General features: G+C 63.9%; 2 protein-coding genes across 2 annotated transcripts; both read left to right on the top strand.

Annotated features, from left to right (window-relative positions):
* Window positions 1-1,313: 1,313 nt before the first annotated feature.
* On the top strand, window positions 1,314-16,515 carry ATP6V1B1 (ATPase, H+ transporting, lysosomal 56/58kDa, V1 subunit B1). The gene is made up of 14 exons (XM_010580838.1): window positions 1,314-1,371; window positions 6,112-6,167; window positions 7,862-7,960; window positions 9,440-9,533; window positions 11,635-11,712; window positions 12,082-12,221; window positions 13,144-13,245; window positions 13,439-13,536; window positions 14,085-14,208; window positions 14,428-14,578; window positions 15,108-15,190; window positions 15,426-15,530; window positions 16,120-16,249; window positions 16,349-16,515. The coding sequence occupies exons 1-14, from the start codon at window positions 1,314-1,316 to the stop codon at window positions 16,513-16,515; spliced, it is 1,485 nt and encodes a 494-aa protein (XP_010579140.1).
* A 710-nt stretch (window positions 16,516-17,225) lies between these two features.
* LOC104840119 (shootin-1-like) lies at window positions 17,226-22,776 on the top strand. Its single transcript, XM_010580837.1, has 11 exons — window positions 17,226-17,307; window positions 18,826-18,887; window positions 19,147-19,210; window positions 19,509-19,603; window positions 19,781-19,907; window positions 20,642-20,739; window positions 21,001-21,082; window positions 21,365-21,459; window positions 21,765-21,911; window positions 22,370-22,523; window positions 22,649-22,776. Exons 1-11 carry the CDS (start codon window positions 17,271-17,273, stop codon window positions 22,774-22,776), a joined length of 1,089 nt encoding a protein of 362 aa, XP_010579139.1. The 5' UTR covers window positions 17,226-17,270.
* The last annotated feature ends 504 nt before the right edge of the window (window positions 22,777-23,280 follow it).

Genomic DNA, 23,280 nt, shown 5'->3' with positions numbered 1-23,280 from the left:
TCCTCTCGGGGCCATCTCCTCTCCTCAGCCTCTCAAAAACCCTCAGCCCAGCTGGTGCCTGCATTGCCCGCCGCGGGGCCGGGGTCCGGCAGCCCCGCTTCTCGCCGCCTGCCTCCCCCCTCCGCCTCTCCAGCCCTGTTTTGTCTGATAGAAAATGCGACAGCAAGCCCAGCAATTTTTTTTTTTTTTTTCCTTGGGTTGGCTTGTTTGGTTCACGCTCGGCTGGTCCTGCCATTCTTTGCCTTTCCTCACATGACGTGCAGGTGTGTATGGGAACCCTCGGCCGCCGGGCCCTAATTAGTGGCATAGAGTGTGACCCCCCGCCGGGCTTTTCACCGGCTCTGCCGGGCTGGGACAGGCCGGTGGGTTTGACAGCGCGGCACAAAGTGACACATGGCACAATGGGCAGGTTGCGGAGGGGGAAAGCGGTCACTTAGGGACTGTCGGAAAAATCCCAGGAGGGCCATGGCCTGCCGCGCTCGCCATCCGGTGCAGGATGAGGCCGCTGGGCGATGCTGGCTCTTGGTGTGGTGGGGGGACTCGGGGAGGGATGTCTGTGCGGATCCTGCCGTGCCCGGAGGATGGGTCACCACCATGGGGATGGGGATGGGGATGGGCAGGGCTGAGCGGGATTTTGAGCTCAAAGTCGCCGTCGCGGCCGGATTCGTGCCCCAGGGTGGAAGCTGGGCTGTGGCACCTCAAGGGTCGGCGTGGCCCAGCATTTTGGGTAAAAACTAGGCACTTATGTGATGAAATGGTGAATGGCATCTGGGGGGGGGATGCGGGATGCATCCAGCCCTGTCCAGAGCAGCTCATGGCCACCCTTGCGCCTTGTGCTCAGCACACCCAGACCCCTCTGCCCCATGGGGTGTCTGCTGCCCATTGCTGTGGGGTGCCAGGCGTGGGGCAGCACAGTGGGACCCCCACGCCATGCCTGCCAGGTGTGAGCTGGGGGGCACTGGAGACCCATCCTGGTGCCCCAGGGTGGCTCAGGACCAGCTCCGGACCTGCGGAGACACCTTGTCATCCCTATCCTTGCTCTGTGCTAGAGGGGAGAGGGTTTGGGGGATTTTGGGGCTATTTATCAGTCCCGTTTCCTATCTTTGCTCCAGCTCGGTTCCCTTTCAGCCCGCTCCATCCCATGCTTCAGCCCGCGCGTGGGGCTGAAGATGGGAGAGGGTGTCGGAGGCTCCGACGGCTGCGTGCAAACCCCAGGTCTGTAGTTTGGGATAAAGGATGTGCAAAGCCCCTCGGATGGCGAGTGGGGATGAGCATCGCTCGCTGCACGCCCCATACTAGAGGCCGAGGCGACCATGGCGATCGAGGCGACAAATCTATCCAAAATCAGCCTCCATCGCTTCCGCGGAGAAGGTAATCCCCTCGGCAGGTTTTTGCCAGCTTCCACGCTGTGACCGGGGCTGGAGGAGGATGGGACCGGTGTTGCATCCGTCCTCTCGCCGCCACGGATGATGGGTCCTGGGACCACCGGCCCTTCCGGAGGTCGGGAGCGAGCCCCCGGAGCACTTTGGAGCAGAGCCCTTAGGCGTGTGTCAGGTCGGGGAAGCCGGCGGAGATGCCCGGGCAGGGGCAGGGGGCTGGGGAGGGCAGGACGGGTGAGTGGGAGCAATTAGCAGCGGGTGTAGTTGGGTCGGGTCCTCTTTGTCACCGGGGGCCCTTTCCCCCCCCTCCGGCCGCCGCGGTGGTTAGTAGTGCGTGAGTGTCAGGGCTAACGGAGATTGCATCTGACAGGAGCTGTGAATTTGGGGCTGGGGGTGTGGAAAGGCCAGGTTGAAAGACTTTTCTTTTCTCTTGGCCCCTCTCCCCCTGCCTCCTGTGCCCCCCCCCCCCTCCCCCGCCCGGGCCCCCCGGCAGCCTCCCGGCCCGACCGGCCACCGCAGCCCACCCACCCCGCCGCTCCTCCCCCCTGCTTGTTCATAACAGCTCAACGTCTTAATTATCTGAATTAGTGCTTTCCGGTAGCAGGGGCTCCCTGTCCTTCCCCGTCCCTCTCCTCCTCTTCCCCCTCCTTGGTCCCCCCCAGCCTCGCACCCCTTTGGTGGGCTGTCACTTGGTGTTCCTGTCGTGATTTCCTTCTCTATCGTGATAGAGCCCTTTGCACCGCAGAGATGGGCGTGGATGAGGGGGCTGGAGCGATGCAACAAATGCCGCGCAGGGCGGCTCCGGCACCGGCTCTCGCTTTGCTGCAGTGGCCGGGGCTGGCTGGGTTTGGGGCAGGCAGGGGCTGGGGGGCGAACCCCTGGGGCTCCCCCGTTTGCGAAGGCAGGAGCTGCGGGTTCCTTTGTAGAAAATGAGAAAGTTTTGCAGAAAAATCCCTTGCGTGAGATTAATTTTTTTCATAGCTTCGGCCAGGGCGTTGTTTTGCTTTGGCACGGAAAGGCAAGAGAAAGCCAAAGAGAATCCTCCAGGATGGCTGGCGAGGCGAAGCCCTTGTGACTTTTGTAACGGGCTTTTCAGTGGAAATGGTGAAGAACAGGGAGCCGTGGAGCAACATTTTTTATCACCCCCCCCCATTCATTTCTCCATGACCAGGTCTGGCTGTCCGTCTGTCCATCCTCTGGAGGCCCAGTCTCCAAAAATCCTTTTCTTGCTGGGAAGGTGGCCGAGTGCCGGGCCAGGCTGTCGGAGCTGTGGACCCTCCATCTCTGGAGATCTTCAACCCCCCCTCCCCAGATGGGGCCCTGGGAGCAGCTCCAGGGGACCTTGCTTGAGCAGGGCTTGGACCAGAAGATCTCCAGAGGTCTCTGCCCACCTCCACCGTGCTGTGACGCTGAGAGCAAGCCTTGGATCATCGTCACCGGTGTTGGAGGTGACGTTGCAGGGCTGTGTGGCCAAGCCCAGACCCTTGGGTTACATTTCTCCCTCTGTCCTGGAGGTGGTGGTGGTGTTGCCACCACCCCACAACCTGTCCCCGAAACAAAGTCATGACGGGGGAAGAAGGGGATGCGGTGACAGCAGAGGGCAGCTCCTCTGCAAACAGACTGGTGTGGTTGGAGAGGAGCATGAGGGAAAGCCAGGACTGAGACCTGGCTCTGCCAGAGACCCCCATGAGTCTGGGCTGGGGAGCCTTCCCTGCCTCAGTTTCCCCATGAGGAAATGAGAGGAATAGTGCTTCCCTCCCTGAGCAATGGCTGGAGGGCAATATGTTATTTAAAGATAGGTAGATGGTTGGTTGGACAGAAGGATGGATGGATGCAGAGCTGAATGGATGGGAGGATGGATGCACGGAGTGATGGATGGATGGAAGGATGGGAGGCTGCAGAAGTGGATGGGTGGGTAGATGGATGGATAGGCAGATTGCTTGGCCGATGATCCAGTGTCACAGCCACAGGGCACCAAGCGGTGCTGCCTGAAGGTCTGATGGGAGTGGGAGAAGACAGCCTGGTGCCGTAGAAGAGAAGCCAGGAGGGTTCCAAGGGGGCCGGCAGCCATTGGGGCTGGGTTGGAGACCACCATGCTGGGGGCCAAGGGACAAGCCCCATGGCCCTGTCCCACGTGGGTGGCTCCCCGACAGCTGGGGCTGCGGAGGAGAAGTGGGGAGAGAAGAAAAGAGCCCAACAAAACCTCCCTGGGAAGGGAAGCAGGCGAGGCGGCTGCGGGTATTTGTGAAGGAGTTGGAAAGGGAAATAAAAGGCAGAATGGTCACTTTGGGAATAAAGGAGACAAAAGGGAGGGAGGTTGGTGGTGGAGAGCCAGCTCCCGGCGTGCCAGCCCCCCAGGCTGCTGAATGGGCGACCAGCAGGAACTGGGCGTAATTGGGTAACGGAGAGAAGGCTAATTGCAAAAATGGCAGGGATTACTGGTACCGCCAACATCTGTGCTGGGGCATGGGCCAGGCGAGGGAAGGTGGATGTTGGGGGCCTGGCTGTGCTGTGGGGGGTGATGCCGTGCTGGGCTGTGGGGTGGCCAGGGATGGGTGCTCCCAACATGGGATGTGGCCAGCGAGAGGCAAACGGGACCGATCCCCCAGAAATGAAGTTCCTGGAGCTGGTCCGGCTGGGCTGCTGAGCAGGGCTCCTGCACCCACCAGCCTGCGCCGGCATCACCAGAAGGGCGACCGGGATGCTGTGGTGCAGGGACCCGCGTCCCACTGCCGTGGTGTGGACCACCCATCCCTGCAGCCGGCGGGAGGGAGGCCGGCAAGCTCGCCAGCTGGCCCGGCCTCTCCAATCCTATTAGGATCATGAGTAAATCAGAGAACCCGGTGTGAGAAGAGAGGGCAGAGGGATGAAAGGGGCCGGTGGGGTCAGCAAAGCCAGGCCCTGCCATGGCAGGCGTTATGGCATTTGACACATCGGTAAAATGATCAAGGACCGGCTTAGAGCCGGATCAGTTCCCCAGCACCTGCACTCGCCTGGGAAGCTGCTCCCAACCCTCGCCCTCCCCGGCCTCGGGGACCTGCTTCGTCTCGCTGGGCTCCTACACCAGTTGATCCCCATTTGTCATCCTTGTGCTTAACGTCCCAGGTGCCTCCCCGTGGTCTTCGTAGTCACTTTGGAGGAATTGCATCCCCAGCACCCTCATTACCTTGCCCAAATGCAGTGCTGTGCGAGTCCCCGGCACCCTGAGGTCTCATCCTGAGCCGTGGGGTCCTAAGCCAGCACCCCATGGCAGCCGGGCAGTGCCATGCTGCGGGCAGGACCAAGCAGGGTGCTCGGACCTTGCCTTGGCGATGGTGGTGGCCCCGAAAGCTTGTCCTCCTTCTCAACAGCATCCAGCTGGGGTTGTCCATCCCAGCGTCTTCCCTGGGGACAAGAGGTGACCTCCCGGGCTGCCGTGGTGTAAGGGCAGCTCCGCTGATGTGCTGCTGGCTGATTGCAGAAGGGCAGCGGGAGATGGCAGGGCTGTGCCCATCGCAGGGCGCCTGGGCTGCCGTCTCTGCCCGTGGCCGTGGTTTTCGGAGGGTGAGCTGTCTGTCCCCAGGCTGCGGGCAGGGCGTGCGGACAGCTCTGTAACGGCAGGGCTGGGATGGTGGAGGATCTGCTGTGGGGTAGAGGGGAAAAGCCTGGCGAGATGGGGATGCCTTGCTGGGAAGGGAACTGGGACCTGCAGAAGCTAGTGGAGCGGCCAGCAGGTCACCGGGCTGTGGTGCCACTTTGCCGGGGCAGCTGTGCCGCCGGGATGGGGTTGCCCAAGACTGGGATGCTCTCCTGGTGCAGCTCGGGGCCAGGGAGAGCTGGGTGGTCGGGGGGACATTGCTCATCCTGGGTCCAAAAACTGCCGGCTGTGGTGGCCTCCCCGGCTGTGGCATCCCTGCCCAGCGTCTGGGGGCACCGAGGGAAGGCGAAGCATCCCCCGAGCCAGCGCAGAGCCATGCCACGGCAGTGGGGAGGGGGGACATGGACCTAATCCTGCCTCAGTGGCTCTGCAGGCAGCATTTGGTGGGGGACGGTGGCGGGGGGTGTGTGCGAACTGGTGTCCCTTGCGGTCTGGATGGGGACAAAGGAGGCACTAGGGTGTCCCTGGGTGGTGGTGGGGTCCCGCAGTGGGAGAAGGTGGGGGGTGACGGCCCATTTTTGGGTGGAAACCGGCCCCCTACATCTGCGCTGCTCACGGCCCTGAGCCCTGCTCTGCTTGGGCGGGATGTGGCTCTTGTGCCTTGTTAATCTGTTTTTTTTCTACAAAAATTTTTTTTACGGCTTTGGGGTTGTTGTGGTTTTTTTTAAAGCAAAATCTTGGTGTAATGAAAAACTGTGCTTGGAAAGGGGAAAATACTGACTTGCAGAAAGTCTTTCAGTTTGCTGGCCAGGGTAGGCTGCCACACTCCTGGCTTTGAATCTCCTTCCTTGCTGCACGTTTTTTTCTATTTAAATGTTTTATATGAACCGAAATGAAATTAATGTAAGTAAAAGCGACATTTCCTGCAGGATGGATGTTCTGGGTCTCCAGGTCAGCAGCTGCCAGTCGCTCGGTCCGTAGCTAGGATAAGGAACGGGACAGCAGGAAAGGATGGCGCTGGGGTGGGACGGATCCTGCCCTGCCGAAGCGGCTGCTCCCCGGTGCCTGCGGTTTGGGGGTAGTGATGCCGGGAGCGGGGTGGGAGCATCCATCCCCGGCTCTGGGGGCTAACGGTGTGTCCTCCCCCCCCCCCAGCCTACAAGACGGTGTGCGGTGTCAACGGACCCCTGGTTGTGCTGGACAATGTGAAGGTGGGAGCCCGTCTGCCGGCGGGTGACAAGGGGACGGTGTCACTTTGGGCTGCGCGGGGACCACCGTGCTGTCCCTTGCCTGGCCCTGGGGTTCCCGGGTGGGGAGGGTGCAACGGGGGAACATGTCCCCTGTCCCCTGGGCTGTCCCCTCCTCTCCAGGGTCCCTCAGCCAGCTCCGAGCTCCCTCCCCTGGAGACGGCTGGCAGCAGAGCCCGTGTGCCAGCCTGCACACGCGTGTGGGCCAGCAAGCGCGCGTGCTCGCGTGTGCGCAGGCACGGGGATGCGTGCGCGCGTCACGGGTGGCCGTGTGTGCGTGCCGCCCGGGCACCCTCCGCTGGCCCTGTGTGTCCCCCCCCAGCACCCAGGCACTTGCTGTCCCCTGTGTCCCTCTCGGAGCTCCAGCTCCTGTCCCCTGCATCCCTGCCCACACTCGGCTCCATCCCTGAGCCCGGTTTGAGCGAGACCACAGCACGAAACCCCAGCTCGGCCCATCCCCCCGGCACCGGGTGGCATTTTGGTGGCACCCCTGCCTGTCCCTGCTCCCGGAGCAGGGGCTGGGTTCACTCGGGTGGGCTCATCCCCGCATGGCCCGGCTAGACGGGACCCTCCGAGGGGTTTTGTTGGCCGGTGGCTCGTTTCTATAGCCCCTTTCACACCCAGCCCGGCAGGATGGAAATTAATAAGCTCAATTAAAGAGCTGGACCGTGGTGGGTGTTTCCTTCGCTTTGTTGTCCTTTATGCAAAGGTCTTTACAGAAGAATTAAAGTCCAAAGTTCACAGTGCCGGAGCCAGCCCCGGTGGCTGGGAGCGAGGAGGAGGAGGAGGTGGAAAAAAGCACAGAGTGTGCTGGGCAGGCAGGGTGGGCAGGTGTGCTCGTGGAGCGAACCCCCTTGGATGTTGTCCCATGAGCAGGACATGTCCCTCAGCCAAGGGGCTGCGGAAAAGTCCCCTCCATCCACCCCGGGGGTCCCGGCTGGGTGGGGGGCCAGGGATGTCAGTGGTGTGAGGTGGTAGCAGCGTGATCCCTCGACGTAACCTTTCACAGCTCGGGGGATTACAGGGGATCTGGTGGTTCCCTGGGGTCTTGAGCGGCACCGGCAGCCTGAGCTGCTCTGTCCTGCTGTGTCTGGCAATAGGGGGGTCCCCAAGGAGTCCCCAAGAGATGCCACCATCCCCGGGGGGTTTATCCAGGGCTGTGGATGCGCTTTGGCAGGCTCTGAGACGCTGCTTTATGCAGGTGATGGGTCTGCTTCTGGTAGGGAAAGGGGTTTGAATTTGTTAGTTGTCAGGCTCTAGGGAGCCCGGTGTGTCTGAGAGCACCCTTGGGGTGAGGGGGGCACCCTGCAGTGTTGGGGAAACTGAGGCATGGAGCAGTGCCACAGCCTGGAGCAGGCTCCGGGATGGGGCAGGGGCAGGCAGCACTTTCCCCCCGATGCCTCCTCCTGCCTGGGCTGGCAGTTCTGCCTGTATCTGCCTGGCGTGGCAGGTACTGCCTGTTGGCATCAGCTGCTGAATGCCCCCCCGCTTGGTGTTCGGTGGCTGCAGACAGTGTGAACCCCCCGAACCACAGGAGGGGAAACTGAGGCAGCGCTGGCAGACAGGCCCGTGCAGGCAAGAGCTTCAAGGGGCAGTCTGGGGGGTGGAGAGGAGCCCCCCCACACCCCGTCCATCTCACCCTGACCCTGTCCCTCCAGTTTGCCCAGTACGCCGAGATCGTGAACTTCATGCTGCCAAACGGCACCAGCCGCAGCGGGCAGGTCCTGGAGGTGATGGGCTCCAAAGCTATCGTCCAGGTGAGCCCAGCGTGGTGGGGTCATGGCGGGACGGGGAGGGGGGACACACAGGCAGGCGCTGCATGGCCTGGGGCTCTGTCCCGGGGCTCTGTCCCCCTCCAGCGGTGGCTGTCACGGCCAGCAGAGCCCTGCCGGGCTCTTGTCCCGGCTCTCCCAGGCTGTAGGACCAGTGTCCTGGGACAGGCAGTGTCCTGCGGTGGGGCTCCTCGCTGTCCCATGGCCCTTTGGCTGGAGCACGTAGAGCTGTGCCAGGGCTGGCAGTGTGGCACCAGTGGGGATGGAGCTGGTACCTGCTTAGGGCAGGAGCATCTGGGTGCCAAAGCCAGAATGATGATATCTGCGCAGCTTCGGCAGGGCGCAGGGGGCTGGACGTGGGCACGACCCTGCGCAGGGTCTTTGTCCTGCTGTGCCCGGCCTCCCCTTGCCCGCTGGGGAGAGCCCAGCTGGATGATGCCACAGCTTCCTCGGGACCCCCCATCCCTTCGGGACCCCTCATCCCCATGTCCTCCCCACTGATCTCCCTGGGCTGCCTCCCCCTCCATCCCAGCAGGAAAACTTAGGACCTTCATGCCATCACCCCACGGCCACCAGCCCTCTGCAGGGCTGGGATGGGGGACAGCCTGCCCGCTCCGGGCACCCCGGGAACCCGCTGCCTGCCCCCCCAAACCAGGGCAGCCAAGGAGTGGGGTTTCACCCATGAGCACCGGAGCCATTTGGGGCTGTCCTGCCCAGTTAGCCTGGGTTCCCTTCTGCCCAGGTTCCCCCCCCCAGTCAGCCAGCCCAGGGCTCGGGGTGGCCGCACAGCCGACCTGACCGGGTTCTGGCTGGCGAGCCGCCAAACCTCGCTCCTCTAATGCCGCTCGGACCTCTGTAGCGCCCTTTTAATCCTATTAGGGAGTCAGCCTCGGGAGGAAAAAAAAAAAAAGGGGGGGGGGAAGGAAAAAAGGAGCCTTTTGCACAAACAGCTTTGTCGGGCGCTGACCTGCATGCACCTGCACGCAGCCGGGTGCTGCGGCCATCACCTGCCCTCGTGCCTGCCGGCATCCCCGCCAGCGGGTGCTCCTGGCTTTCCCAAGCCGGTTCTTCTCCCAGGGGCCACACGGCTCTAATTAAAGCAGCGATCTGGAGGTTAATTAATACAAATGGTGTCAAATATTATACCAATCAAAATGCCTTTGGTTTCCCTGCCCTGCCCGAGGCCCTTCTGCTGGGCTCGTTGCATTAACGAGAGCGTGGTCCCCCCTCCCCTGCTGCCCCCTCCCCCAGGCCAAAGCCCCTCAGAAGGGAGTTTTCTTAACCCCGAGGTCTCTCCCCCTCCTTTATCACTTCTCCCTGACAAGATTTTTGGGCGAGCACAGATCACGTCACCTCCCCATGGAGAGCCCGGCTGCCCCCCCAAGCCCCCCCTCCCCGGCCCTCTGCACCCGCTAATCCCTGCTAATTGCCGCCCACCCGCCTCTTGCCCCGGGGTCTCCGCAGGTATTTGAAGGAACGTCTGGGATTGATGCCAAGAAGACCTCCTGCGAGTTTACCGGGGACATCCTCCGGACCCCAGTTTCTGAGGACATGCTGGGTAAGCCCAGCCCACTGCTGAGCCCTGACACATCTCGGTGCATGGATGGTGGGGTAACCCAGGTGTAAGCAGCTGGAGTGGGGGGACAGGCAGTTTGGGGGTGTTGGGGTCTTGGGGTTTAGCTCTGCTGCTGCCCAGGGACTGAGCACATCCCTGGGCATGCTCTCCAGTGCCAGGAGAGTCACATCCAGCATGGGGAGGTGGTGACAGTCACCCTCGTACAGGGCTAGTATGTCCCCTTGGGCCCACTCTGCCCAGTTATCCCAGGAGAAGAAGCCTGGCCTGGACTGGGAGAAGGTTTCCCGTGTCAGGACAGGCAAACTCCAGCCTGTGGTCGTGCCGTTAGCACTCTCATTACCTCGACCTTAGGAGAGCTGGGGGCTGCCCAGCATCTTCATCATCTGCGCTAAGCCCCGAGACATGGCCAGGCATGAACATGAAAAGGGGACCGGCCACCCCTGTCCCCACGGGGACACCCACCCGGGCAGAACTGGGTGCTGGCAGACCCCCATGGCCCCGAGCAGCTTCCCCTGAGGCCGTTCAAGCTCAGTCCCGGCCCCTTGGCCCCCATCCCAGCTCCTGAGGGTCCTACAGCCCCCGAACCAGCCCCCGGGGGCTCACAGGGGTCGCAGCGAGGGGGACGAAGGTTGCTCGGGGTCCCGGCGGAGGGACCTCGGCTGACGCACGGTATCGCTCCCCGGTCGGGGGCCGAGTGTCTCCTGCAATCTCTTTCCCGTCTCTGCGGCAGCATGAACCCCGGCCAGAGCCCTGCCTGCAAAGGGCAGCGGTAAAGGGCAGCCTGGCTGGGAGGGGGCAAGTGTCGAGCGCGGTACGGCAGCGTGCGGTGACGGCCGGACAGATCCCGGCTCCCCGGCAGCGGGGAGGGAGCCCCCCGCTCCTTTCCCAGGCAGGGTCCCCCCTCTCCCCACGCAGGGTCCAGGCGCGAATCCCCCGAGAAGGGACAAGGGCCGAGCAGGGGTGCGCAGAGTCCGTCCCAGGCTGTCCCTGCTGCTCCCCCCAAGCCTCCCTGTCCCGTCTTGGGGAGGTGTGGGGGGTTCCCCTCCCCCCCCCCCAAACTGGGCTGGGGTCCCCCAGGTGTTCAGCCCCATCGCCCCTTCCCTCCGCCGCTCTTTGTGCCACGGCGCTGAATTAAAGCGGCTGCGCGCCGGCGAGACGTGGGTGCCCAGCGAGCGCCAAGGTTACTGACCTTTCATGCTCCGTGCTCCCGAGCCCCGGCCCCGCCGTCAGCTTGATCTGCTCTGACAACGGTGATGCTTCCCCGGCCCCGTCGGGAACCAGAAGAAAGTCCCATAGGGGCGGCAGCGGCAAGCGGGGGTGCCGGGGGGGGGGATGGCGTGGCTGGCATGCCGGCTTTGCCGCTATCGATCCCGTGGCTCAGAGCCGGTCGATGAGGCTGAGTGTGAACGGTGATGCGGCGGCTCTCTGGGAGCCTTGTACCCCCCGCCCCGGGGCTGGGTGGGGGGGGGGGGGTGTCTCGGTGTCACCCCCACCTGCACGGGAGCTGGGGACCCCAAGGGGGAGGTGATGGAGGGTGTCTTGGACGGCATGGGGAGGTCTCTGGGGACCTGGCCCGGTGTGCTGGCATCTTCAGCATGGGGAGGTCTCTGGGGCATCATCCTGCCCCGGGGGCTGTGGTGTCACCCAGCCTGTGGGTGACACGCTCCCTGCCCGTCCCATGCAGTGACATGGGAACACCTTGTCCCCCGGCACGGGGGGCTGTGGGTGCCAACAGCCACCCCAGGTGCAAAGTCCTCTGCTCCTCACCCACAGACACCCAGCACCAGTATCCACGTCCCCTCTGGGGCACCCCAGGCAGCTGGGATGTCCTGCAGCACCCATGGGTGCTCTCCATTTCCCGGCTTTCCCCACGGCGGGGCTGTACTCAGGAGAAAGCCGTTGCCCAAGGGGCAGGGTAGCCCCTGAATGCCCCCACACACCGTGGGGACCGGGAGCAGGATGGAAACCCTGCCCGGTGGCCGCGGTGCAGGCAGCTGCCTGCTCCTTGGGCTCTGCACCAGGCTGGTTCGTCCTCGCCGGCTGGTGCGTTCAGCAGGGGACCAGCGGCTCGCTTTCCTTGCAGGTCGAGTCTTCAACGGCTCTGCCAAACCCATCGACAGCGGTCCCCCGGTGATGGCCGAGGATTTCCTGGACATCAACGGTGACAGCTCTGGGCACGGCGTTGCTTTGCTGGCTCCTTTCACCAGCCGCGGGTGATGCCGGAGGGTCTCCGGGGCAGCCCGGCATCTGGGGATAAAGCTGTGCCCTGATGGCCGGAGCAGCCCCACGGTGCTGCCCCCACCCCAGATCCCCGGGGGGTCCATCCGTCCCCACTGGGGTGCCCCGGGTGGGGGTACAGGTGCAGGGGTGGTGGCTGGTGACCCCATCCCACCCCAGGGCTGGTGCTGGGTGGCTGCACTGGTCCAAGACCGTGCTTCGTCCTTAGCTCCAGAAGCTCGTGTCTAATTCTTGGCACCAGCCAAGGCGATTCCTCCGTTTTGGGGTGCCTCATTTCCCTTTCCTGCTCCAGGCCAGCCCATCAACCCCCACAGCCGCATCTACCCCGAGGAGATGATCCAGACTGGGATCTCGCCCATCGATGTGATGAACAGCATCGCCCGGGGCCAGAAGATCCCCATCTTCTCCGCTGCCGGTCTCCCCCACAACGAGGTGGGTCCCCGCAGGGGGCTGAGCCCCTGCTGCAGCCCCAGCAGCAGGCGGAGGAGGATGAGGATGGAGGAGGCAGCACAAGGGGATTTGGGAGGGCTGGAGCCCATCTCCTGCATCTCTCCTCTCCCTGCTTGGCTCTGCTCACTGTGATGGGCCAGACCCACCTTTTGGGGTGGCTGTTGTGTTCTCTGACCCACCCCCCCCAGCCACGCAGGGTGATAGGCTGGTGCATACAGAGGAAGGGAAGCTTATGTTACCTCGTGCCTCAGTTTCCCCATCCGCACAGCAAGGGATAAAGCAAACCCTGGTATGCCAAGAGCAACGCTGGGGAGGGAGAGGTGATCTGGGCTGATGTGGGGTGCCCAAGCCCATGGGGTGGGGGGCCACAGACCACCCCGTGGCCCCATGAGCGCGGGGCCATGCCAGGAGGGCAGAACAGCAGGCGCTGGAAATACCAGCCTGATCCACGGGCACACCGGCACGGTGGATGGGCAGCGCCGTCCCCCCCCTCGCCCACCGGCACAGACGGTGATGCGATGGGACGGAAAACTGGCCCTGACAGATCGGGAGCGACAGAGGAGGGTGACCACGGTCAAGTCAGGGCCCAGCATGACGGGCGCTGTGCCACGGCAAGGGGGCACGGCTGGCTGTGGCGGGAGGGAGACCCTGCTCCCCCCCACAACCCATGGGGCTGGGTACCCACCTGCGGGCTGGGTGGGCAGCTGGGGGTGCTGGTGCCCGTCCTGGGATGCTCTCTCCTTTGCCAGTTCCTATTTGTTCTACCTCCACCCCCTGCACCCCCTGCCCCTTGCTGCCATGGGGGCCGTATCCTGGTCCCAGGAGGGTTGTGGCTGCTCTGGGGGGGGGAAATTGGCCGCGGGCACTGGAACCGTGCTGCCCGCCTGTCCCTGTCCTGCTGCAGATTGCCGCACAGATCTGCCGGCAGGCCGGTCTGGTGAAGAAGTCCAAGGACGTGGTGGACTATCACGAGGACAACTTCGCCATCGTCTTCGCTGCCATGGGGGTGAGTCAGTCCCGGGACAGGACAGCCCAGCCGACCTCGGCAAAGCCTGTTGGTGGGGAGCCCAAATCGCACAGGATGCGCGGGCAGCCTTGCTGCCACCTCCCTGCACCGCCTCGTCCCTCTCCTGCCTCAGTTTCCCTGTACGTGAAGCCGCCCTGCTCCTGCTGACCGGCCTCTCCTCCCACGTGGGCAGGTGAACATGGAGACAGCTCGCTTCTTCAAGTCGGACTTTGAGGAGAACGGCTCCATGGAGAACGTGTGCCTCTTCCTCAACCTGGCCAATGACCCGACGTGAGTCAGCCCCATGGCTCCGGCATGCAGCTCTCTTCCTCCACCTCCTCTTCCTTCTTCTTCTTCTTCTCCTCCTTCTTTCTCTTCTCCCCCTGATGAGGACCTGATGTGCCTTGGGTGGATCAAGGTGCAGGGGCAGGTGCTGGGTGCAGCTGGGAGTCATTGGGGTCATTAGGGTCCTGCCGTCCGTGGGAACCACAAAGGCTGTGGGTCCCTCTGCCATCCCAAGCCCTGGCCAGTGGGCAGAGAACGGGCAGGGGAGCCGGCACCGATCCCGGCCAGCTTTTGGGTCCCCATCCCTTCCTGCAGCGGCTGGGAGCCGATGCTCTGGGTGGGCAGCGGGTGCCTCCCTCCTCCTCCCCAGCCGTTGCCCAGTCCCAGCTCGGGGACCCTGAGAGCTGGGGTCCCTGGGGGGGTACCTGGTCACCCCTGCCGACAGCCTGGCACGCTGTAGGGAAGCCGTATGCCGAGTTCCAGGGGTGTTCTGCGGTGGCGGGGGGGGGGGTTGGAATTAGGATCTGGGGGTGCCCACCCTGTCCCCCTCATAGGATCGAGCGGATCGTAACCCCCCGCCTGGCCCTGACCACCGCCGAGTTCCTCGCCTACCAGTGCGAGAAGCACGTGCTGGTGATCCTGACGGACATGAGCTCCTACGCTGAGGCCCTGCGGGAGGTCAGTGCCTGTCCCCCGGGATCTGCCTTGGTCCCCCGTGTCCTCCCCATGTGGCAGGGGATAAGGACTGCCCTCTTGGGGTGCCTGGGGTGCCCAGGATGCCTGGGGTTCCCGGGGTGCTTGGGGTGCCCAAGTTACTTGGGATGCCTGGGATGCTCTAAGAGTGCTTGGGATGCTTGAGCCCCCTCCCGCACTAATGCCAGCCCCCCCATCCCGCAGGTATCGGCAGCCAGGGAGGAGGTGCCCGGCCGCCGCGGCTTCCCCGGCTACATGTACACCGACCTGGCCACCATCTACGAGCGGGCCGGGCGCGTGGAGGGCAGGAACGGCTCCATCACCCAGATCCCCATCCTGACCATGCCCAATGATGGTCAGCAGCCCTGGGGGACACGGGGGGTCCCTGTGGGGCATGTGGTGCTACCGCTGTGCCCACACTGGGAAACCGTAGGGCTGGGAAATGCTGAATTGTTTTGTTTTAACAAGTTTTGGGGGAGTTCCTGGGATCCGTTGGGGTAGCAAACCTTGCAGGGATGCTTTAGGGGATTTTTTTTCCCACCAAGTTGTCCCTCTGGCCGCCCCCCCAGCTGGAGCAGAGTGCTGGGTTTCAGCCAAATGATGTGGTTGCGGGGGGGACTTAGACTTGGGGGGCATGGGGGGGATGTGCAGGCACGGGTGTGGGGGTGCCCACGGGTGTGTGCATACACAGGCAAGTCTAAAACAGGCAGTTCTCTGTCTGGTGATGGGGGGAACCGGCTCTTGCTCACGACCGCAGGCCAGTGCAGCTCCCCTGGGGCCGTGCTGCTCCGGTCACCCCCCGGCATGGGGCGCGGTCATGTCCCGTGCCCGGCCGAGCAGCCAGACCCGCTGTGGGAGTTCACACCACCCTGCTTTTCCCCCAGACATCACCCACCCCATCCCCGACCTGACGGGTTTCATCACCGAGGGGCAGATCTATGTTGACCGGCAGCTCCACAACAGGCAGGTTGGTTCCCGTGCCCCTTCCCTGCTCCATGCCACGGCGGAGTGGGGATGGATCCGGCACCGCTGTGCCCGGCGGCATCACTTGGGGCTGGAAACCACCCGAGAGCACCAGGATGGGGGGTGCCGAGGGTGGGGGGGGTGCTTAAATTGAGGGCAGCGGTCCCCTTGCCTGCACGGGGGTGTCCGGCAGGGCTGGCAAGCGGGCGAATGTGGGGGTGGTCCCTCTCGCCCTGCAGATCTACCCCCCCATCAATGTGCTGCCCTCCCTCTCCCGCCTGATGAAGTCGGCCATCGGGGAGGGCATGACCAGGAAGGACCACGGGGATGTCTCCAACCAGCTGGTAAGGGCTGGGCAGGAGAGGGATGATGATGGAGGGGGGTGGGAGCGGTATCATTTATCCCTTCAAAGCCCTCCTCCCCCTGCTTGGGGCTGAGATCGTGGCACTTTTGGCCATGATGGACTCGAGCACTTATTTTTTGGCACCTCCTTGACGTGAGGGGGAGTTGGGGTAAGGGAGTGGGATGCTTTACCCTGGGAAGTGGAGAGTCCAGGGGATGCAAAGCCTCAAAGCGGGGGCAGAGCCGTAGCTTGTCCTGCTGCAAGAATCCCAGGCTGACAGCAAGCCAGATTTTTTCCATGCAGCATGTATTATTGTATATAATATAATTATATATAACTGTGGATGCTGCGGACACCAGAGGGCTTTGCCTGCAAACTGGCCAAGCCCAAGCATGCAGACCCTGCTCGGGCTGTCCCTGCTGTGCAGCGTGACACAACCGGGCAGCAAACAGCAGAGCAAAGGCTGGCATTTCCCTGAGCCGTTCCCAAAGCTGGGCAGGGGGGAACCTGCGCTGCTCCCCCTCCTCTGCCTGCCTGGCAGGTTGCATGGAGCGTCTGTCTGTCCTGACGGCCACCTGTCTGTGCTGCAGTATGCCTGCTACGCCATTGGGAAGGATGTGCAGGCGATGAAGGCGGTGGTGGGGGAAGAGGCACTCTCGCCCGATGACCTGCTCTACCTGGAGTTCCTGCAGAAGTTTGAGAAGCAGTTCATCACCCAGGGTGAGGCGGGTGACTGGACCCCAGAGGGGGTTTGGGGATGGGACCGGACCCCCAGCATTTCCCTGCTCCTGCACCTCCCTTGCCTGTATCTTTTCCTAGGTCCCTATGAGAACCGGAGCATCTTTGAGTCCCTGGACATCGGCTGGCAGCTACTGCGCATCTTCCCCAAGCAGCTGCTCAAGCGCATCCCTGAGAGCATCCTGGCCGAGTACTACCCACGCGAGGCCAAGGTGCCAGGCCAGGGGCCGGCCAGCACGGCCCTCTAACCCCCCCAGCTCTGGGCTGAGACGGTCAGCTTTGGGGAGCAGCCTTGCCTCCCCCAAACCTCTATGGACCACCCAAAGGTGCCTCCAGTGAGGCTGGCTGGGGTTAGGTGCTGGGAGGGCGCAGAGGGCTGCAGGTCCTCGGCACCGACATCCCAAAGCAGCGAGAAACCTCTTCTCCTTGCTCAATAAAACCAGCGTGGTCACCAAAACCCCTTCTTGCTCTTGCGCTTCCCACCGTGGCTGTTTCCCTCCCACCCCTGATCTGTTCCCATCCTCCTGCCTGCACCCTGCGGCAGCAGCGCTCCCAGCCCAGGCAGGCTGCCCAATGCAGGCAGAGCTCCTTGCCTGCCAGAGCAGCGGTGCGGGAAGCTGCCCAAAACTCCAACAGAGCTGGCATCTCCTCAAACCATGGCATTTTTTTTTTATTTTAAGATGACCTGGGTGGTGTAAAGGCCGTGAGAGGGGGAGTGTTTGCTACGGAGATGCACAAGGGAAGGACCTGAGCATCTCCCTGAGTCAAAGCGACTCGCAGCTGGGGCAGGGCGGGTTTCGGTTCCCCCTCGAGCCCCTGGTTGCTGCCGTGGCAGGACCAGCCCTGTTGGGATCGGGGTGCTCGGCCCCTGTCATAGCCGGTGGTGGTGGAGACGGCGCGGTTTCACTTCCCTGCCGCAGGTGGGGAGGGCGAGACGAGCGCCGGGGCGGGAGGCAGGCATCCTGCCGAGCTCGGGGTGCTGGGTACCACCAGCCCCACCACCATGGCCTGGGCTGGGGAAGGCGCCGGACAGCTCGCAGGTAAGGTCTCCCCGTGCACGTTCGAGGAACGCGATGGACTCGGTGGGCTCACGCGTGGCCGGGCATCCCTGCACGCCTCGTGGCAGGGTCGATTGCTGTGTCCCCTGCGACCGTCACCGTGGCCTCTGGGCGCCACTGGCTGGACAAGATGGTTTGCAGGGGGTGAAACCAGCCCAAAACCGGGCCTGGAGAGGGATTTTCTCTGCTGAGCCGTGTGTCGCAGAGGGGCCAATGACCGGTGGGATGTATTTAGATGGACTGCCAGCTCCCAGGCATGACGTACATCTGCCCACCTGTCCGTCTGTCCATCCCTCTGCCGCTCTGGGCTGCGGGAGGTGCCCGTCCCAGCTGCCAGCTGCAGTTTAGGGCTTTTTCTAGCATTTGCACAATTGTACATCGTCACCTTGCAAGAGCTGAGGCCATGAGGGAGCAGCACCATTTGCACAGCCCGAGCCCCACAGCTGGCACGGGGGTCTTGGTACGGGGGTCCCGGCGAAGGGTCCTGGGGCGTTTGCTCAGCAGCACGCCTGTCGTGTGGGTCCCATGGGGACCCCTCCAGCCCTTGCAGGCGGTGTTGAAGTCCCAGCAGCGGAGGCTAGATTACAAATGGAGGGGGATTTAGATTCCAGAGCTGCATTCCCCACCGGATTAGGTCTGTGATGGGAAGGGTCGGAGGCAGGTGCAGGATCCCAGCCGTGACGCACCACAGCCCTGCTGGGAGCTGCCCCCCTGGGCAAGCAGCCACCCCCACAAGCCCCCCACCCTGGAAGGACAGGAGGACCCCTGGGGACAAGGGACCCCCCATCCAGCTGGGGTGTAGCCCCCAAAGAGCTCCCCAGTCCTGAGCGCTGGGGACCACCAGTCCCCCCAGTGACTGTCCCCCAGGGACGTGCTCCCCAGTACATGCCCATGTGCACTCAGTGGGCTCTCACATCCCCCAGACCAGTCACCCCAGTGAAAGGGGCTGCATTGACGGGGGAAGTTCGGTGGTGCTGGGGACTGTCCAGTCCCTGGTGTCACCCCAGTGTCCCCCACCTCTGCGGGCACCAGCTGAGCCCAGCAAGGGCACAGCTCTGCGGTGGCACCTCTCAGGCGAGCTGCGGCCAAGGGCTTGCTGGGGCAGCAAGATGCTCTGGGATGGTTTTTCCCTCACCCAGAATCACTCACTGGGATTTTTCCCAGCTGTCCTCCCGCCTTCTCTGAGCAGCCCCTTTACCCCAATGCCCTCTACACCCTCGCTGAGGCTGTTATAGAGCTGGTTGCTATCAGGTCAGATTTTTGCAGGCTGTTCCTCCTGCTCCGGGCTGTCCTGCTGTACGGACTTTCCCGTTTTCCTTAGGATATGTGATTCCAGCAGCTGCAGAGGCATTGCCTGGCCCCCCAGCCTGTGGGGTGGGGGGTGCTCAGCCCCTCTCCTCCCAGAGCAACATGAGGCTGAGAAAAGCAAAGGGCTTGAAACACCTCCTGGGTTTCCACCTGTGCTGGTGACCTTCTGTCATGCTTTTTGTTCCCCTGCAGCCATCCTGGAGTCGGAAAGCAGCGAGGAGGAGGAGGAGGAGGAAGAGGCAGCTGTGGTGCAGGTATTACTCACAGGCTCTTTTTCTGTTTTATTTCTTCCTCCTGCCCACGTAACCTGAGGTGGTGAAGTGCTGGTTCCCCTGTGCCCTCCCCTCCAGCCGCGGCTGTGTGCCATGGCGCTGATCACCGGGGGGGTCACAGTCACAACGTCCCCAGCACGGCTGGCAGCATGTGGGTGGCTCGGGGCTCACCGAGACCCAGCAGTGCCGTGCCAACGCAATGCCGTGCCAACACAACGCCACATGCACATCTCTCCCCCAGCAGCATCAGCCCCTTGGCCAGGAGGTGGGCGAAGCGGAGGAGCGCCTGGCTGAGCTCGAGCAAGGTGAGCCCCGTCCCACCCTGGTGTCACATCCTGGCTTGGTGCTGTACAGGGCCTCGGGGGTGGCTTCAGCCCCTCACTGGAGCTGGCGGTGATGGTGTCAGTGGGATGGTCAAGTGGGAAAATCCCCATCATGGTGCAGAGCTAGGTGCCATTCCCAGTTCTGGGTGACCTGGCACGGCTTTGCCAGCCACTCGGCAGGGGTGGCTGCGGGCAGGGAGGAGGGCAGGGTGCCAGCTGGGACCCCCACCCGGCACCCAGGGCTGGGCGGGCACCTGAATCTGGCCCCCACCGCTGCCAGCATCGCAGGCACTGCTGGCCGAGCTCGCGGCGCTGGAGACCGAGTTTGAGATCGAGAGGACGTGCCGGCAGCGAGCCGAATCCTACGCAGCCCAGGTAGGGGTGGGCCGGGTGCCCCCCCCCCCGTTTCCCCCCCCCCCCAGCACCCTGGTGCCTGCAGCCCCTCGCTGTGGGTGCAAGGGTGCCGGTGCATCCCCCCCCCAGCACACCCAGCTCGATGGGTGCAGTAGAAACCCCGGGTTGGGGGGGGGGGGTATCTCCATCCCACCTCAGGTGAAGCAGGAGAACAAGCAACTGAAGCAGCTCAGCCTGACCCCAACGGCCTCCCCAGCCCTGTCCAAGGAGGTGCCCCCCAAGGAGGACCCTGACCCTGCCCAGCACTACGGGCAGCAGCTTGAGGGTGAGTCGGACTGGGGGGTCCCGGTCCATCCCCAGCCAGAAAGAGTGAAGCCAGAGCCAAAGCCCCTGTCCCTGTCCGGCTGCCCTGTCCCGGTGTCCCCCAAGCCCGGCTCAGCCCAGCCCTGCAGTTTTAGGTTGTGCCTGGGCCTTGTTCTGGGTAAACAACGAGAAAGCGATACGGAAATCAAACAGAAAAAAGATGAAATGAAAGCGCTGCTGCTCACGCTTCCTCCTTTCCCATCCTGTTTTCCCGTGGCAGCAATTTCGGCCGCATTTGCAGCCTGGTGCTCCATCTGCCTGACAGTACCAGGGCCGGGGTCCGGGGGATGCACCCCTTGGGGGGATGCACCCCTTGGGGGGATGCACCCCTTGGGAGAGATGCACTGCTCGGGGGGGATGCGCCCCTCAGGGGATGCCCCACTCCAGCCAAACCCCCCACGTTCAGGTGATGCTGTGACTTTGCCCGTGGGCTGACCCTTGGGGGATGCTCGGGGGCAGCTTTGGGCAGGGAGAAGGGTGCTGAGTCCGGCCCCTGGTGTCCCGTGGGATGCTATTCCACCCCACTGCCACCCTGATGTCCCTCTGGGTCACATCCCAGGACAAGCTTCCAACAAGGTCATCGGTGACATGGCCAGGATGAGGGTGAGCTGGCGGGGGGGGGGGGGGGGGCGGTATCCCCACCAGCCTGGTCCTCAGGGACCCTTTCCCACCCCTCACTCCCACCTTTGCTCCCAGATCCGCAGGAGAAGATCTCCTGGTTGCTGGCGCAGCAGAGGGACCTCACCATCCAGGTCCAGGAGCTGCAGAGGCAGAACCAGGACCTGCAGAACCAGGTACCTCCCGGGACCCCCACTGGGACCCCCCTAGGCAGAGTCCTTCTTCATCACCCACCTTCTTCCCCTCCTTCCCTGGCCCCTGCTCATCCTTGTAGCTCCTTGCCGAGCTCAGGACAGATTTTGGGGAGGAAAGACTGCTGCACCCTGCTCATCCTCTGCAGCCCCTCGCCGTCTCCCTGATGTCCCGGGGGGGGTAGGCTGGGCACAGCGGGACCCCCCAGCTGAGCCTGGGGCTGAGCAGGGCTTGTCCGGCTGCAGCTGGAGATGGGGCAGGGGGAGCGGCAGCGCCTGCGGGCAGCCCTGGGCACCAGCCAGCGGGCACTGAAATCCTTCAAGAAAGGTGAGTTGGGTGCTGGGTCCCCATGGCCACGTCCCCTCCTCATCTCGCTGCGCCCCGGCGAGCTGGTGAAGGAGCAGCTGGCAGCTTCCCAGTGCCACCAGCGCCACCCAGCCTGGTGAATCAGTGAAGCCAAAGGCAATGGTGGAGCACTGGGAGCTGCAGCCAGATTGCCGGGACATGGGCATCCCCGTCCATGGGAGGTGGCTGTGCCGAGGCCCCTGCGGTGGCACACACTCCCCGTGCCAGCGCCAGCCCCCCCCGAGCCCCCGCTCTCCCTGGCAGTGTCCCAGATCGTCACCCAGGATTACTGCGAGGCGGTGCAGCAGCTGGAGCTGGAGCAGGACCTGCGCCTGCAAGCCGAAGTCTTCGCCCATGAGGTGCGGCCAGGCCCCAGGTCACCCTGCCCATGGGTGCTGGGGGGGGGACAGGCACCCACGGGAGGTGGGAGAGCAGGGGGGGGCTGCTTGCTGTCGGTGTCCCTCGATGCAGACACCCCAATACTCAGCCCACTTCTGCCTTAGCCCTGGATCCCGAGAGGATGGGGATGCTCCTGGGCACCCATCGCGGTCCCCCGGGATGAGGTTGGATAGGTTTTGCTCTCAGCCTCCCTGGAAAGGGTTTTTCTCTCACCGGGGCAAGCCTGGGGGCTCAGTCCCTCCCTGACCCCTGTCCCCACGGGCAGATGCTGGTGCAAAAGAAGGAGGCAAACAGGCAGAGCATGATCCTGCTGCAGAGCTCGGAGCCCAGCGCCCAGCTGCTGGCAGCCCTGCAGGAGGTGGGACGCCTGACCCGGGCGCTGGACGAGGCCAGGCAGGAGCAGCAGCAGCGGGTGAGGAGCCGTCCCTAAGGGTGGGTGACACGCTGGGGGGAGCAGGGCTGGGGCACAGCATGGCTCCGGGGCTGGTGGTGGCTTCCCCTGGGCGCAGGAACCAGCTGCGATCAAGATCAGACCCCTCCATCGCCTTCTCCATGCCCATCCCACACTGTGTGCCAAGCCCGGAGAGGTTGTTTTTCCATGAATTTCCAATATGACATTTCGGGCGCCAGGGACAGGGTCCCACAACTGGGCTACGAGGCGGTGGGAGCCCCCCCACGCTGGGCTAGCACCCCTCCAGCCCACTGGGCTGCCGTCACCCAGCTGAGAATTGCCCTAACAATAGCTTGAAGTTCCTTGCAAGTGGCCAAGTTGCAGGGCTGTGGAGCATCCCCGTCCCTGGCAGGGATGGCACCGGGGGTCCCCAGCTCCTGGGCTGCACCCGGCTCCCCCCCATCCTCCCATTCCCGCAGGTGAAGGAGCTGGAGGAGCAGTTGGGGAGGCAGCCGGAGCCGGAGGAGCTGGATCTGGCCCGAGCTGCTCTGGCCGCGGCAGAAGATGAGAAGCTGCAGCTGAGAAGGCGGCTGCAGGAGGCTGAGAAGCGGCTGGCAGGGCTGGAGGAGGAAGGTGGGTGGTTTCACCCCTGCCCGACACGGGCAGGAGCCGGCAGCGGTGCCGGAGGGATGCTCAGGGCTCAGGCTCCGAGGGGCACCAGCCCCCCCCTGCACAGCCCCAGCTGCATCCCTTTGCAGTGGAGTCACTGCAGGAGAAGCTGGGCCAGGACCCACCGCCACAGAGCCGGACCCCCGAGCCGGCTGCACCCGTGCCGCCGCCGCCACCGCCGCTGCCACCGCCTGCGCCCACTGTCCCCGTGGAGTAAGTGACCCCCCCCCCCAAACCCCCCTCCCTCTCCCCCCGCCCGCCCCCCCCGCCCCCGGGGAGTAAGGGCCCCCCCCCCCCCCCAAACCCCATCGCTCTCGCCCGCCGTGCCAGGCTGTCCCCAAGCCGTGCCCGGGCATTGTCCTGGCTCCGAGCCGGGGTGGGGGTCCAGGCAGCTTCTCGCTGGAGGGACAGTGGGCACGCTGGGCATCATGTCTGGCTCTTTGGGGGCGAGGGGTGCAGTTGGGCAGGGCTTTCACCTCCCTTCTCTCTTCCAGCCCGCTCTTGGCAATCAGGCAGAGGAAGGGGCTGGCAAACCTGCAGCGCAGTAAGTGCACCCTGGGGGGCTTCTGGTGCCATGGGGTGGGGGGTCCCTGGCAGTGCCACAAGGACGGGAGAGTCCCTGGGCACGGGGAGGATGGGGTTTCTCCGAGACAGAGGTTTGCCAATGCTGCACTGGTTCAGGCCTCTCCCATTCATCCGAAAGTGTCGGTCCCAGGTCCCG

This window comes from Haliaeetus leucocephalus, unplaced genomic scaffold, assembly GCF_000737465.1.
Source record: "Haliaeetus leucocephalus isolate CR32 unplaced genomic scaffold, Haliaeetus_leucocephalus-4.0 Scaffold741, whole genome shotgun sequence".
Lineage (NCBI taxonomy): Eukaryota > Metazoa > Chordata > Aves > Accipitriformes > Accipitridae > Haliaeetus > Haliaeetus leucocephalus.
This window is presented reverse-complemented; position numbering and strand designations above follow the sequence as displayed.

What these genes read in the sequence shown, in the direction of transcription:
- LOC104840119 (XM_010580837.1), top strand. Translation starts at nt 17,271, where the DNA reads ATGGCCTGGGCTGGGGAAGGCGCCGGACAGCTCGCAG. An exon ending in ACTGAAATCCTTCAAGAAAG is followed by an intron (nt 21,083 to 21,364) that starts GTGAGTTGGGTG and finishes TCTCCCTGGCAG; the next exon opens with TGTCCCAGATCGTCACCCAG. An exon ending in CCGAAGTCTTCGCCCATGAG is followed by an intron (nt 21,460 to 21,764) that starts GTGCGGCCAGGC and finishes CCCCACGGGCAG; the next exon opens with ATGCTGGTGCAAAAGAAGGA.
- ATP6V1B1 (XM_010580838.1), top strand. Translation starts at nt 1,314, where the DNA reads ATGGCGATCGAGGCGACAAATCTATCCAAAATCAGCCTCCATCGCTTC. An exon ending in CCTGACCATGCCCAATGATG is followed by an intron (nt 14,579 to 15,107) that starts GTCAGCAGCCCT and finishes CTTTTCCCCCAG; the next exon opens with ACATCACCCACCCCATCCCC. An exon ending in GGCAGCTCCACAACAGGCAG is followed by an intron (nt 15,191 to 15,425) that starts GTTGGTTCCCGT and finishes CTCGCCCTGCAG; the next exon opens with ATCTACCCCCCCATCAATGT.